The 15,862-nt window shown below is 48.1% G+C and overlaps 1 protein-coding gene across 3 annotated transcripts; it reads right to left on the reverse strand.

The window, feature by feature from the left end:
* Positions 1-5,692: 5,692 nt before the first annotated feature.
* Positions 5,693-15,686, reverse strand: HINFP (histone H4 transcription factor). 3 transcript variants are annotated; one of them, XM_027563511.1, is made up of 10 exons: positions 15,505-15,686; positions 10,957-11,141; positions 9,438-9,667; positions 9,067-9,178; positions 8,736-8,888; positions 8,139-8,216; positions 7,932-8,052; positions 7,707-7,845; positions 7,491-7,615; positions 5,693-6,666 (listed from the first exon to the last, which is right to left on the reverse strand). In XM_027563511.1, exons 1-10 carry the CDS (start codon positions 15,558-15,560, stop codon positions 6,249-6,251), a joined length of 1,617 nt encoding a protein of 538 aa, XP_027419312.1. In that variant the 5' UTR covers positions 15,561-15,686; the 3' UTR covers positions 5,693-6,248. The 3 variants fall into 3 exon arrangements, with proteins under 3 accessions (XP_027419312.1, XP_027419313.1, XP_027419314.1); XM_027563512.1 differs by lacking the exon at positions 15,505-15,686 and adding an exon at positions 14,445-14,551; XM_027563513.1 differs by lacking the exon at positions 15,505-15,686 and adding an exon at positions 14,003-14,416.
* Between the last annotated feature and the right edge of the window lie 176 nt (positions 15,687-15,862).

Here is a 15,862-nt window from a genome sequence, read left to right on the forward strand (position 1 = left end):
GCTAGAATTTGATAGGTTATAAATATATGTTTGTGAAAGCAAAATCATACTGTTCTTCCTTATATTTGCTTCCCAGTTTAATATTTTCATTTTGAATTATACACAAGAATGAGGCTCCTGGGGTGCCACACTCTTATCAGGGCTCAGAGGTTTTAGTCTTCATCTGGTCTTTTTTTTTTTTTTTTTAATAGAAGGCAATGGCACCCCACTCCAGTACTCTTGCCTGGAAAATCCCATGGATGGAGGAGCCTGGTGGGCTACAGCCCATGGGGTTGCTCAGAGTCGGACACGACTGAGCGACTTCACTTTCACTTTTCACCTTCATGCATTGGAGAAGGAAACGGCAACCCACTGCAGTGTTCTTGCCTGGAGAATCCCAGGGACTGCGGAGCCTGGTGGACTGCCGTCTATGGGGTCACAGAGTCGGATGCGACTGAAGCGACTTAGCAGCAACAGCAGCAGGTCTTTTTTAAAATAATTTTTTAAATTAATTATTTATTTATTTGGCTGTGCCAGGTCTTACTTGTGGCACTTGGGATCTTTGATTGCAGCATACGGAATTTTTAGTTGCAGCATCTGAACACTTAGTTGAGGTATGTGGCATCTAGTACTGTGAGGAGGGATGAAACGCAGGTCCACCGTATCAGGAGCACAGAGTCTTAGCCAGTCCCCGTCTTTATCTGGTCTTGATTAGGAGAAAGATCTCTAACTGACCTTTGTTTGAGGGTTTGCCTTTGGCCCTGTTAACCTGCCACTTTGAGACAGTTGTCAACTGAGTCTAACAAATCAAAATTTAAAGAGGATAAACACGAGGGCCTGCTGTTAGGCCCAAGATCACCACTGCAGACATCCAAAGTGAAGAAGCATGGTTTGGGCAGTAACAACACATACAAAGGCTTAGGGATGTCAGAGGGTAGTGGCTTCATAATAAACTGAGAACGTGGTATAACTACCAAAGCCATAGGCCCCGAGGACATGGGGATAGAACGGGGACCCCAAACCGCATAACACTAGGAAGTTTAGAAGCAGCTGAGGGTGCTTAGCACAAAGAGCTTCTGTTGCTTCAGCTATCTGAAGGCCTAATGGGGGAACCAGAATTACACTTGTTTAGTGGAGGGACAGGGTGTGGGGTAGCCAGATTAACACAGGATCCTCGAGGAGTGAGCCTGGGGATGCAGTAGCTTTGCTTATGGAGCCTTCACCCGCTTTTCCTCTCTCCTCTGGGTTGTCAGTTTTAAAAATTATCTTTTCAATGCCTTCTTTATAAAGTTATTTTTTTATTGAACTATAGTCAATGTGCAGAATAATATGTTATAGGTATAAAATATAGTAATTCACAATTTTTAAAGTTATACTCCATTTGTAGTTAGTATAAAATATTGGCTATATTCCCTGTGTTATACAGTGTATCCTTGTAGCTTATTTTTCCTAGGCTGTGCCACTTGTGGGATCTTAGTTCCCCGGTCAGGGATTGAACCCAAGCCCTCAGCAGTGGAAGCACAGAATCCTAACCACAGGACCACCAGAGAATTTCTTCTCATGGCTTATTTCATATATTATAGTTTGTATTTCTTTTCTTAAAATATTTGTATTTGTTTTTGGCTGAGTCCAGTCTTAATTGGGGCAGGTGGGATCTTCCTTGCAGCATGCGTCATCTGTCATTGTAGCTGGCAGGCTCTGTAGTTGCCACACGTGGAACTTGGTTGCTCTGTGGCATATGAGATCCTAGTTCTCAGACCAGAGATCAAATCCACGTCCCCTCCATTGGAAGGCAGATTCTTAACCACTGGACCTCCAGGGAAGTCTCTTCTTAATCCTCTATCCCTATCTTGCCCCTTCGCACTTTCCTCTCCCAACTAGTAACCACTCGTTTATTCTCTGTATCTGTGAATCTGCTTCTTTTCACTAGCTTGTTACTTTTTTTAAGATTCTACAAATAAGTGATATCATACAGTATTTATCTTTCTCTGATTTACTTCACTTGGTACAATATCCTTCAACTCTATCCATATTGTTGCAAATGGCAAAATTTCATTCTTTTTTTACGACTGAGTAGTATTCCCATATATATATGTATATATTTGCATACATACTACATCATCTTTATTCATTCATCTATTGATGGACATTTAGGTTGCTTCCATATATTGGCAATGGTAAATAGTGCTGCTATGACCATTGGGGTGCGTGTATTTTTTTGAATTCGTGTTTTTGGTTTTTTTCAGATATACACTCAGGTAGAATTGCTGGATCAGAGAAGGCAATGGCACCCCACTCCAGTACTCTTGCCTGGAAAATCCCATGGACGAGGGGCCTGGTGCTGCGAGTTGGACACGACTGAGTGGCTTCGCTTTCACTTTCACTATCACCATTGGAGAAGGAAATGGCAACCCACTCCAGTACTCTTGCCTGGAGAATCCCAGGGATGGGGGAGCCTGGTGGGCTGCCATCTCTGGGGTCGCAGAGTCGGACACGACTGAAGCGACTTAGCAGCAGCAGCAGCAGGACTGCTGGATGGTATGGTGGGTCTAGTTATAGTGTTTTGAGAAACCTCCATACTGCTTTCCACAGTGCCTGCACTGATTTACATTCCCACCAACAGTGAACTGTTTCTCCACATCCTCACCAATATGTAATCTGTGTTCTTTTTTGATAATAGCCTTTCTGATAGGTGTGAGATGATATCTCATTGTGGTTTTGATTTGCATTTCTCTGATGATTAGCAATGTTGAGCATCTTTTCATATGCCTGTTGGCTATTGTTTTGCTGAAAGTTGTTAAGTTTCATTTCAGGTTCAAAGGATTCCTTAACAAAAGTAACCACTCATTATACACAAATAATTTTAATATTTAATAGAGAAGTAACTTACTTTCAATATACAACCATTAAAAGAAAAGAGAATAGAAACAGTAGAGGAGAGTAACAGCACATACACCACTGAACTGGACTGACATCCAAACAGCACTGTGATGTCCTGTGTGACCCCAATCTGGAGTCCCAACTGAGAAAGGGTCCCAGGTAGTGCATCCACCCATGGGCAAGACTTCAAATTGCAATTCTGGGGACTCCCTGTTATAATCCCACGTTTCAAACTGACATCATGTTTACAAGAAAAATGCAGCTCAAGTTTTTAACCTTTCTACAAAGCTATTTTTATCTTGTGAATTATGAAAATTTTCAGGTCCTGGGGAGTTGGCCAGATTCTCAGGGCTCAAGAGAATTACAAGATTCAATCTCTGTCTTATCTACAGTGTCATGCACCTTACTGGTACCAATCAGTGTATTCATAAGCAGGAACGTCACAGGCAAGGGAAGGTCAAGGCAGTGTTAAGGCAGGTCATAAGCAAGGTCAGAGGCCTGCTCTGCTTTCTTGTCTTTGAAACCTGAATAAGACTTCCTCCACCTTAATTTCCCTAACAGTTATCTGCATGTCCTCTTTGGAAAAATATCTATTCACTTCTGCCCAATTTCTAATTTTTTCTTTTTGATGTTGAGTTGCATGAGTTGCTTTATATATTTTGGATACTCTTTGAGTATCACTTGCAAATATTTTCTCTCCCTCTGTAGGTTGTCTTTTCATTTTGTTTAGTTTTGCTATGCAGAAGCTTTTTAAAATTGGGTCCCATTTGTTTACTTTTGTTTCCTATACTTTAGGAGACAGATCCAAAAATACGTTGCCACAATTTACGTCAAAGTGTTCTGCCTGTTTTCCTGTAGGAATATTATGATTTCTGGTCTTACATTTAGGTCTTTAACCCATTTTGAGTTTATTTTTGTATATGGTGAACACATTGGTGTTTCCTGAAGGGGCTCTTGCAAAGGCAAATGAACACCTACATTAACTCGACCTTAAAGCCCTCAAGATTTCCGCCTGAATTCCTGCAGCAACCCCTTAACTTCCGAGGGCCTGCTCTCTCATTTCCCATCGTGGCCAGAATCACCATTCTAAATCCTGATGCAGTCCTTCTGGGTGGCTCTGCGTTCTTTCCCAGTCTTCTTCCTCTCTACAACCTACAGCCCTCAGTGCTTGAGACCACAAAGTCCCTCTTCAAATTCCAGACCTAGTCTCTTATGCCTGGAATAACCTGCCACCCCTTTGTAGATGGTAGCACTACTCGTTTCTTTGCCGAAGCCCTTCCTGAGCCCTTGCCCAAGTAATACTGTCAGCTCCTTGTTTGAGTCTCCTCAATGGACCCTGACCAGCCACTCACTTAGGTCTTTCCTCACCTCTGTACGCAAGTCCCTCCAGGGCAGGTCCTGCCTGCGTTTATCCATCTTTGTATCCTTAGCACCTGTCACAGTGCCTGAACTCACAGAGGAACTCAGTAAATGGCTGATGGAATTAACTGACTTTTCTTCCTGAATTCTTTCAGCAACAGGCACACAAAAAAGTACATTTTTGTAGTAAGAATTACATTTAATTTTGAAGGGGGGATAGCTTCCTGCCCATCCAAGACGCCTGAGAGTATTTCCTTGATCTCTTGAGAGTGGCAGAGACTCTAGGAATGGACTCAGAGTGCTAAGATGTGACTTCTCCTGCTGCTGCTGCTAAGTTGCTTCAGTCGTGTCCGACTCTGTGCGACCCCATAGACAGCAGCCCACCAGGCTCCCCCGTCCCTGGGATTCTCCAGACAAGAACACTGGAGTGGGTTGCCATTTCCTTCTCCAGTGCATGAAAGTGAAAAGTGAAAGTGAAGTCCCTCAGTCGTGTGCATGAAAGTGAAAAGTGAAAGTGAAGTCGCTCAGTCGTGTCCGACTCCTAGGGACCCCATGGACTGCAGCCTACCAGGCTCCTCCGTCCATGGGATTTTCCAGGCAAGAGTACTGGAGTAGGGTGCCATTGCCTTCTCTGAAGATGTGACTGCTGCTGCTGCTGTGAAGTCACTTCAGTTGTGTCTGACTCTGAGTGATCCTGTAGACGGCAGCCCACCAGGCTCCCCTGTCCCTGGGATTCTCCAGGCAAGAACACTGGAGTGGGTTGCCCTTTCCTTCTCCAATGCATGAAAGTGAAAAGTGAAAGTGAAGTCGCTCGGTCGTGTCCAACTCTTATCGACCCCATGGACTGCAGCCTACCAGGCTCCTCCATCCATGGGATTTTCCAGGCAAGAGTACTGGAGTGGGGTGCCATTGCCTTCTCTGGAAGATGTGACTAGACAGGCCTAAAAAAATGGTTCATATTTTGAAATTTTCCAACCCCTTTACGAATCTACTGAAAAAACATACCCTTTTCTTCAGGAAAACACACCTTCAGACACATACCTTTCTAACTTGGTTCTGGGACTCCAAGTACCTGTTCTTCCCTAGGGCCTTTCACACCCACCCCCCACCCCACCCCCAGAGCCACCTCTGTAGAACCCCTGCCCCAGAAGCACTGGGCCCTAACCAGCACTCAGAACGGTCGTGGTCGGGTGCTCCGTCTCCCTGGTGCGCTCCACTCGTCCATTCCAGTGTTCTACTGCCCACTGCTGGCCTATGCCTGGGACCTCCATCTTGGTAGATGTTCCGAGAGGAAATGGAGAAGTTTCACCAAAGGTGGGGTGAGGGGGAGAGAGGCAGGGAACAAGAGGACAGTTAAAAACAAAACAAACCCCAGTCACTGAAAAGGGAAACAAGCCTAATTATTCTGCTCCACTTCTGGGCAGCAGCATCTCCTCATTGCCTAGTTAATCAACCAAACATAAGGAAGAAGAAATGAGTCACAGCCCACACATTTCTTTTATTACCAAAAACAATTGTTATGCACAAACTCAGTGCCTCTAATCCCATCCCTGAGGATAACCATGAAAGTCCTTGGGGCTATAAGAGGAACCATTCAGAGGGAAATGCCTTGGCTGATTTTGAGGAAAGGGCCCTTGGAGGGATCAGTTCCTTGGCACCCCTGGGCCCAAGGACCCCTACAGACAGGAATGGATGTGAGCTGACTATGGATTTCCATCCCTGTTCTAGCATGTCTAGGGGATTAGGGTTTTAAGCCTGACACTAGCCCTCTCTACAGGAACACACACACAACCAGGGTGCCCCCCCTCAAAGAATCAAAACTTTTCAGGACCACCAAAGAATGTGGACTGGCAGAAAAAGGACGTCCCTCAGCCTGCTGAGTGACGCAAGCTGGCTCAAGAGTGGACCACGCTACTCTCAGCATCACTCCTAAAGGCATCCGTTGACAAGGGCTGCCCACTAGGGGCGCTGCCACCAGCCTGGCTCAGACTCCAGGGCCTGGAGGTAGCAAGGGTGGGGGCCTGCAGCCTTCACACCATCTGGACTTCTGGCTCTTCCGCTGCTCCCTGAAGCTCTCCCATGACGCCCCCCGAGGGGGGCTCAGAGGCGGGTGGGGGCTCTCCCGGGGCTTCGAACAGCACGTAATAGACGACCTCCCGCTCGCCCTGGGCGTTGGTCTGGTTCACCACGTGGATGATAGGGCTCGACGTGCCCTGAGAGGCCGGGAGGGCTATGCCCTCACCGCCCCCACCTTCCTCTTCAGCCTCCTCCTGGGGTCCTGGCTCCCCGGGCACTGTTTCCAGAATGATGTCCTGCAGGCTGCTCTCATTCAGGGATGCTCCCAGGCCCGAGCCCTCTTGTGGCTGCCGCAGCAGTTGCTGGGTCAGCTCTACACTCTCATAGCGAACCAGCTGCAGCCTCATGTAGCCGTCCTCATGCTCCTTGTACCTGGTGAAGGAGGAGCACGGAGGGTATAGCAAGCAGGGGCAGGGGGCACGGCGGGCACGGGGGGCAGACACAGGCTGTAGACTGGCGAGGTAAGGGACAATAGGAGGGAAGAAGCCCTGGGATTCTAAGTGATGGGTATTAAAGACAAAAAAAAAAGTCTTTATTGTATAAGATTTAGAAGAAAAGGCAAGAAAGCTCATTACTCAGAAAGCAAAGGGAGGGACTTCCTTGGTGGTCTAGTGGTTAAGAACCTACCTTCCAATGCAGGGGATGGGGGTTCAATCCCTGGTGGGGGAACCAAGAACCCATATGCCACAGGGCAACTAAGCCTATGCGCCTCAACTAGAGAGCCCACACATCGCAACTAGAGAGAAGCCTGCACTTCTCTCTAGAAGGCTTCACAGTAGGGCTGCAATGAAGATCACGTGTGCTGCAACCAAGACCTGATGCAGCCAATAAATATTTTTTTTTTAAAAATAGGAAAGGGAGGGGAGAGGAGAGAGGAACTGTCTGTGTTGGACAGTAGGACTGTCAAAGGATTTATGAGAAGGCCATGAAGCTACTCATTAGGACCCTTGGGTTCACGCTCTGGGCTCTGGTTCTGGCTGCAGGGCTTTGGGGATCATTTATTGGGTTTGGTATTGTTCCCTGGATTCAGAAATTAGAAAAATATTCTTTGCCCCACCAATATTTTGGAGGTTCCTTGAGCCTAAATGGAGACAGTGGACATCAGAGCACCATCAAATTCAAGGATTTTAAACTGCTGAAAAGTATGAAGAAAAAAATGCAGAAATCCAGGTATGGGGGGAGGCTGAGAGACATACCTAAAGCGGGGGTGCCCTGAGGGCCACTTGAACTGGTGCTTCTTGCGAAGGTGCACGGTGAGGTTGTTGCCCCTTGTGAAGCACTTGTCACACACGTGGCATCTGTACCTCGGCTCTGAGTCCCCCTGGTGGGGAGGGGAGAGTGAGGCCAGCTTCCCCCACCCCAGGCACCCCCCACACTTCTGCTGGCTCCTCCCTACCATCAGCCCCACTCACTTCATGCACTTTTCGGTAATGCGACTTGATAGAGTAGAGCGACCGGGCGCTAAAGGTGCAGTTCTCGAAATCACAGCTGTAGGCTGGCTCCTTGCTATGGGTATCGAGGTGCTTCCGGAGGTCGATCAGATTCTTGCAGCTGCCAAGAAAGATCATGAGGGATCAGAAAGCATGGGGGAATCCTGGAACCCAGGTTTTGTGATTTCCCACCCCGTTTCCTCTTACCTGTAGTCGCAACAGTCACATTTAAAGGGACGGGCCTCGCTGTGGCGGAAGCGCATGTGGTTTCGGAGGGAGGAGGGCAGCGGGCAGGTCATGTCACACAGAGGGCACTTGTAGTGGTTCACTGAGGGGCAGAGAGGAGGCTGTGGCCGCAAAGCTCGCGGAAGCCTGGAGGGCAGGCCCGGAGGACAGCGCTGGCCGGCTACTCACCATGGTTGCGCATGTGGTCCCGCAGCAGCCGCTCTGTGGCAAATCTCTTGGAACAGTGAGAGCACTGGAAGTGCTGCTCTGCAGGGGGTCAGGCAGAAGACAGGTGGAGCACGGCCGGTGGCAGAGAGGAGGAGAGCACGCTGGGAGAGGGGAACCCCCCCAGGCAGAGGGAAACCACCCAAGAAGAGGGGAGCTTGGGGAACTATGGATGGACCCAGTATCATGGAAGGAGCGTGGGACCTGGAGTAGAGAACCTGAATTAGAATTCTGGCTTGCCCGCTTACTAGCAGTGTGATCTCAGGTAAGTGATTTAATCTGAGCCTCAGTTTTCTCATCTGCAAAAACGGGGGATAAGAAGCCTACCTCACAGGGCCGCTGCGAGGATTCACTGAGACAAGAGCCGTGGCACAGCGTAAGCATGGAGTGACAACCTCTAATGGGTGCCCATCAGCAGACACTGTGCCAGGTGACTGAGCCCTCAAGACAGATATAGCTAAGCTGCAGATACCTTCAGGGGCCCCCTCTCCTGAGAACGTGCCCCCAGCCACCACCCCAAGTAGGACAGCCTGCACCTATGCCCCTTCTTCAATCGCTTACGATCCAACGAGGACTGGCGACGGATATGATCTAAGAACTTGGTGTTGTTGGCAAACATGCCCCCACAGGTGGGACAGGCCACCACCTTCTCCTGGGTATGGCTGCGGAGGTGCTCTCGAAGCTTAAAGCGGTCCTTGAAGGTGCAGGTACAGCCTGGGAAGGAAGGCCCGGTCAGGTCCAGCCACAAACCCCCAGAGTAGGGTCTGCACCCCCAAGTCTCTCCAGCCAGCACCCAACCCTGCCCTGCAGGACTGGTCCTACCCCTAGCTGCTCTGGTCCCTTAGCAACCCCAGAGTTTCTTTAGAAGCCATAAATTAAGGAGTGGCCCTACCTTTCCAGCCACAGAGCACCACATTGTTGTCCTTGCCAACTACTTGGTATTCACAACACAGGCTGTGCGCTTCCACGTGCCGGTAGAACCACTCGGGGTTGTCGAAGGAGTTCTGTGCCAGGAGCAACTTGGGGTAAGGACTGAGGATGGGTGGAGGGACTCCTACTCTCAGGTGTCCAGAGGGGGGCTTCTTGGTTCTCTCCCAAATTAATTGGTGGGGATAGCAAAGTTTGAGCAAGGGGCTACCCAGAAATGAAGGAAAGCTACTAGCAGGAACTTCAGGAACATAGCGTATCCCAGAAAGGATTAAGGAGTCTTGAGATAAGATCCCCAACCCCTCTCCATCCCTACTCCTGGCTCTGTCTGCTGACCTCACAGTGCTCCCACAGGCACAGGAAGTGGTCGGGGATGTCAGGGATGAGGTTGCGGCTCTGGAAGTCCAGGATGCAGGGGCTGAGGTCAGCCTGGCTCTGCAGGGCCTGCAGTCCCCACTGTTTCAGCTTGGTGTGGTAGCAGTGGAAGTAGACATGGCGGATGAGATCAGCAGAATTGTCCGGAGAACAGAAGCCACACTCCCGCCACAAGCAGGAGAATTCTTCCTCTGCAAAAAGGGGTTTAGAAGGAAGCGACTGATGACTTTCCAAAGCTCTCCTCCCACTTAGCAGCAAGGGACCAGGCTGGGATGACCTGGTATACCAGGAGTTCATCCAGCAAATGCTAGCATTTAACGACTACTAACTGTGTGCCAGGCACCGGGAATACAACAACGAGGACAAAAAGAGTCCCAGTCCTTACCCTTGCACAGCTTTCAGTCAGGAAGAAAAACACATCAAAATAATCACAAGCATAAATATAAAGCTACAACCAGGTGGAGAGGAAGCACGGTCTAGGCAGGGAGACTGTGTGCACAGCCCAGTGCCAGTGACTCAGACACAGCAGGTGCGGCTGGCGCTTGCTACTGTGGCTTGGCGTTTCTGCTGTTCCCTGAGGAACCCGGGATGCCTCCCACTCCTTCCTGTCAAACCATAGGTCTTTCTTTCCCCCATATTCTGCCCAAGATCTCTAGGAAGGCCTATCAGCTATTCCAGTCTACTTCCTATCTCTCTAAGCACCAAATTTTCAGTGCTCTATATAGGTTTACTTGTTTTGAAAAGTAGCTACTTTTAAAAATATAATAATCACCTAATTTCCCTTCTGTATAAATATCACTTGCTTCCGAAGCTCTTAGTCATAGGTTACAGTCACTAGATTCAAATGGAATTTGAGGTGGGGAAGGACTGCTGTCTCTATACCTTCTGTAGAAAAGTTTTTTTCAAACTGTGTTATGACCTATTAGTGGCTAGTGAGATCAATTTAGAGGACTGCAAATAACAATTTCTTTTTCATTAAAGAGAATAAAATAGAACAATTCAGAGAGAATTTAATCAAGGCAAGGATTGTTTTTAGTATTTCTTAACTTCTCTATACAGGGTTGTGACATAAAATGCATTGCTAAATTTTACTGCATTTCACAGTAAAAAATAAATAAATAAATAAAAACACTGCCAGAGTGAAAAAAGCAGACTGCCAACAGCTTGTACAATATGATCCTTTAAAAAAAGTAAAATCTAATTTATATATATACATGCAGAGAGAGGTCAAAAAGAATGTTCACTAAAGTACTGTCAGTTAATTGACTTTTAATGGCAAGAGGAAAGGTTCATTCCATATATCCTTGCTGAATGAGTTTTCCAGAATGAGTCTACAATGTTTTTATAAACAAATAAAAAAAGCACAATTAAGAAAATAAACCACCACTCTCACTGGCTGCCTTCTCCCTCTGTGGCAAGGAGAGTCAGATTTTCCACCATCCCTTGGGCTCTTTCCCCTTCCTGTGTCCTGCTTCCTTACCAAGCAGGTCCTCCTCCTCCTCTTCTTCCTCCCCGGAGCCCTGCAGGTGCTGCTGCAGGTGCTGAGTGACATGCTCGCAGAATTCCTCCATGGCCGAGCACACAAAGGAACAGGACCCCCACTCACACTGCAGCCCCAGGTTCTCCTTCCGGGGAACTTTCCCAGGTGGCGGCATGGCCTTCACCCTAGAGGAGGAAGAAATCAGCACCTGTACAGATTCCACCCAAGTGCTGCTGGGGGTTAACACGGGACAGCCAGCCAGCCTGGAGCCAAGAGATGTTTTTCAGTGACCCTCGAGAAACGCTGTGCTTTTTCAGTAAGGACAGAGTAGCAGTTCTTCAAACCCCTGGAAGCTGTTTGGTGTTCTTGGGAATGGAGAATACAAACTGACATTATTGAGCACGTACCAGGCTCTGAGCTAAGAACTTTAACAGACACTTTTTCAAGGAGCTTCAGAGCAACCCATCAAGAAGGAATTACTCCTACAAAAGGCAGAACAATGCTCAGGTTCAAAAAGATGACTTTGAAGACCCAGAGCTCAGATTCAGACTCCTTTGTTCACCACCTACTTAGCTGTGTGACCTTGAACAAGTAAGCTTAACCCTTCTATTCCTGAACACCCTTATTTTCAGAATGGGGATAACAAACCCTTCTGCTTTTAATCTGCTATATGCCAAGGACCTACTAAGCACATTGTGTCATCTAATTACCAACACCATCCTATGAGGGAAGTACTGTTTTTAATTTCATTTGTAGATAAGGGCATAAGGCCTGGAGAGGTTAACTGGTTTGCTCAAGATCACACACCAGGGGTAGGGTCAGGTCAGGCTGACTCCAAAGTCCACATTTTTCCTATGCACACAGATGAGCCTAGAAGCTCCTTATTTCTCACTGGATCACATCGTAAGTACTCCATCAGACTTACGAAGGGCCACACATACTCCTTTTGCCTAACCTATCTGGTGCTTTACTTCACCACTGCCCTAATATCCTCTGAACAAAAATGTCAATTCTATTTCACATAAGAGGCAGTGTCTGTCCAGTTTATACTGGGTATACACAGTGTTAGGCACACTTTGGTGGGTAATAAACATTCGTTGAAGAAAGCTGAATAAAAAACAAAAAGTTCTCAACCTTTAATATGCACACAAATGCAGAGGTTTCCAACTCCTGCCCTAGAGATTCAGATCTGGGAAGGCTGGGGTTAGGCCTAGAAATCTGCCCTTTAACTCAGCAGCCCAGTTGTGATGGGGCCTCCAGAAGCAGAGTCTGAGGAACAATAAAAGGATAGTTTCCCTCATTAAAACAAAACACAGAATGACAGGTGACACTGCACACAAAAATCTCTGGGGGAAGAAAAGACACTAAGAGGCCCTGACTCTGTCCCCTGAGCATCACCTCCTTGAGGACTCTCACCAACTCTCACTGTGGTACCCAGGAAGGGAGTGCGGTATTGCTCTTCCTGGCCTTTCAGAGAGAGGTGGGAACTCTGAAAAAGAACTTTAGTACACAATGAAAGGGGAAAACCCCAGAAAATACAAAATGCATAAAATCTTTCATACTTACAAGTATAAGAACCTACTATATCTAACTGGTTACCAAAGGAACCCCTCCCGTTTTTTTGTCCACACCTCATGGCATGTGGGATCTTAGTTCTCTGACTAGGGACCAAAAAGGTAATCCCTGCCTTGGAAGTATGGAGTCTTAACCACTGGACAACCAGGGAAGGACCAAAAACCCCTTTTTAAGGAAGCCTTAAGGAAATGGCAACATATTCCAGTATTCTTGCCTGGAAAATTCCACAGACAGAGCAGCCTGGTAGGCTACAGTCCATGGGATCTCAGAGAATTGGACATGACTAAGCAACTAAGCACAGCACATAGCCGCACAGAGGGTATAAGAAACCTGGGCTTCTCTGGTGGCTCAGTGGTACAGAATCCACCTACCAATGCAGGAGATGAAAGTTTGATCTCCAGGTTGGGATGATCCCCCGGAAAAGGAAATGGCAACCCACTTCAGTATTCTTGCCTAGAAAATTCCATGGACAGAAGAGACTGGAAAGCTACAGTCCATGAGGTGGCAAAGAGTCAGACACAACTAAGCATGCATGCAAGCATATGCCAAGCACTGTTCTAAGTGTCTTATATTTATAAAAACTCATTAGTACAACAATCCTATTGAAGTAGACAGCCTGATTATCCCACTTTACAGATGAGGAAATGGCCCAGATAGGTTAAGTAATTTACCCAAGATCACAAAGCTAGGAAGTGATGGAAACAGAATTCAAAGCCAGGGAGCATGACTCCATTCTCCTCCTCCATCTGCCTGTCTTACCTTTTTATGTTTGATTCCCTCCTCACCAAAGACATCATATTCATATACACAATACCCAAAGCATGCTTTATTGAGTAGCTATTTTGTAAGTTTCCTCCAATAAGCTGTGAGCTCCTAGAAAGCCTGGTGTGTGATCTCTTCATTCTAACTGCAGAGCCAGCACACACCTACTATGAGCTCTTTTACTGTTCAAGTAAATCTATAACATTACTTTACTTTTGCACAAATCACCTAGCTTCTCTGAACCTGTTTCCTTAAATGTAAAACAGGATATTAATATCACAGCAGTGGATGAGGGAATCGACTGATATGATTAGAAAGCTCCAACATTTACTAGCCCTGTGATCTTAGGCAAGTTACTTAAGCCCGGGTTTCCCATGTATTATTAACACGGGAATAATCATGCCTATTTCACTGAATTGATTTATGGATTAAAACACATAATGGATATTAAAATGCTTAGCCTAACTCAACAAGTGTTGGTTCTTCGTATCCTTGCTTCTAAAAATTAGATGATCTAAGAACCAATGCTACAAAAAGATCAACAAAAGGAAAACACGAAGGATTCCTAACCCTTCCTTTCATAGGGAATCATAGAAAGAAGCAACGAGCAAATACTTGAGTATAAATTGCAACGCAAGGCACCGAGAATGAACCCTGAATGGTACGCAAGAAAAGAGGGACCAAGGTCTGGAACCTTCTAAGGACTCACAATTTGGCCGAAGAAATAAGATTCTGACGTGTTTAAACAACGACCAAAACAAAGCGCCCGGTGAGGGGAGCTGGACAGGGAGAAACCGCGGCGGCAGGCTAAGCAGGAAAGGTTGCCCTTAGCGGTGGGGACTGGGCCCCTGGAGCACAGGTAGAATTCGGAGAAAAGGAAGGAGACCATTCGAGCGAGGAAACCTCCCCCTCTCAGCCCAGCTGGCTTCCCCCTAAGGCGTGGCGGCGATCGTGCTTCAGCTGCAACGAAGCCCCAGACTGGAAAATAAGTCGGGGTTGGGGGCTGGGGGCGCTGCAGGCGCCTGGCAGAACAGCGTGGCCGAGCAGCAAGAGAGCGCCTCGCCGAAGCGACCGGAAAAGTGCCTGGCTTCGGCAGCCGGCCCAAAGGACAAACCGATGCTGCCCCGCCATCCCCGGCATCCCCTGCTTACCTCCCGTCAGTCAGCTCCCAGGTCTCTCCAGCTCCCCTCCCACCTCGCACCGTCTCCGGGAGGGCACTTGAGTGACGGCCAACGACAGCCAATCGTCGCTCTCAAATCCCTCTAACAGCCAATCGCCGCTGCGACTGACGAAACCCGTGCGCGACCAAAACACGGAAGGGGCGGGAGTGAGCGGCAGCGGGCCGCGCGGGAAGGTAGCGCTGCGGACGCCGCAGGTCTGCAGGCTAAGTGCAGGCAGGCTTCCCTAGGGCCCGAATTTCCCCGACTGCGCAGGCTCGGCGCACGGCACCCACTAGGCATGCGCCGAGCTCGGGCTGTGAGCCGAGAGGGGTCTCCCCCCTCTTGTTGGTTACAGCTCCAGCTGGCCGCGTGGGAGTTAAGACAGAGGAAGAGGCGGAGGAAAAGGCGTCGGAGGCTCGGTGCCCAGAACAACGAACCCCGCTCGGCCCAAACTGGGGGTCCTTCACCTTCTTAATCTTCTTGTTTCTTAAATATCAGTATTCCTTATGCCATCTTCTCTTCCTCCCACAACTCTGCCTTCTTTGTTACCAGTCTCAGTGAACGACTCCTGAAACCTGGCAGTCATGTCTGATTCCTCCCTCACACGTCATATCCATTCCATTGCCAAGTCCTATAAATTCTGCCCCCTTAACACAGGATCTCTCAAGTTCCCCACCCCAACACACACACACACACCCTTTCTTGAGCTTCGCAGTCCCATCTCTTGGCCATTAGCTACGTCCATCCCGGATGTCTACACTGACCCAACTGGCTCCCTGCGGCCACTCCTGCTTCCCTCCGAACCATTCTCGACGGAGCTCTCAAAGTGATCTTTGCAGAGAGCAAATCTGATCAAACCACCACGCTGCTTTAAACGCTCAAAGCCCCAAACCATACTGAGGCTCTCTGGACCCTTCAGCATCTGGGTCCTGCATACTTCTCCCCATCGTATCTTGAGTGCTTCTCGAGCTCCTCTCTGCTCCCCAGCCCTGGATTTCTTTCAGCTTCCCCACCACACCTAGCCGCCTTTCCTCTGCTGCCTTGTACTTACTGTTTGCTCTGCCTGGAACAATCTTCTGAAACTGATGGGAACTGATTCCTACTCATTCTTCTGGTCTCAAAGAAGCAGCTTTTTTTTTTTCCTGGAAATCTTCCTGGACATCCCTTTTCTGTGTTTCCCTATTACAGCTCTATCGCACTTCCCAGGTGGCGCTACTGGTAAAGAGTCCTCCTGCCAATGCAGGAGAGGCCAGAGAGGAGGGTTGGATCCCTGGATGGGGGAGATCCCCTGGAGGAGAATGTGGCAACACACTCCAGTATTCTTGCCTGAAAAAATTCCCTGGACAGAGGAGCCTGGCAGGCTACAGTTCATGGAGCCACAAAGAGTCAGACATGACTGAGCACACATT

The sequence above is a fragment of the Bos indicus x Bos taurus genome, chromosome 15, assembly GCF_003369695.1.
Source record: "Bos indicus x Bos taurus breed Angus x Brahman F1 hybrid chromosome 15, Bos_hybrid_MaternalHap_v2.0, whole genome shotgun sequence".
Classification (NCBI taxonomy): domain Eukaryota; kingdom Metazoa; phylum Chordata; class Mammalia; order Artiodactyla; family Bovidae; genus Bos; species Bos indicus x Bos taurus.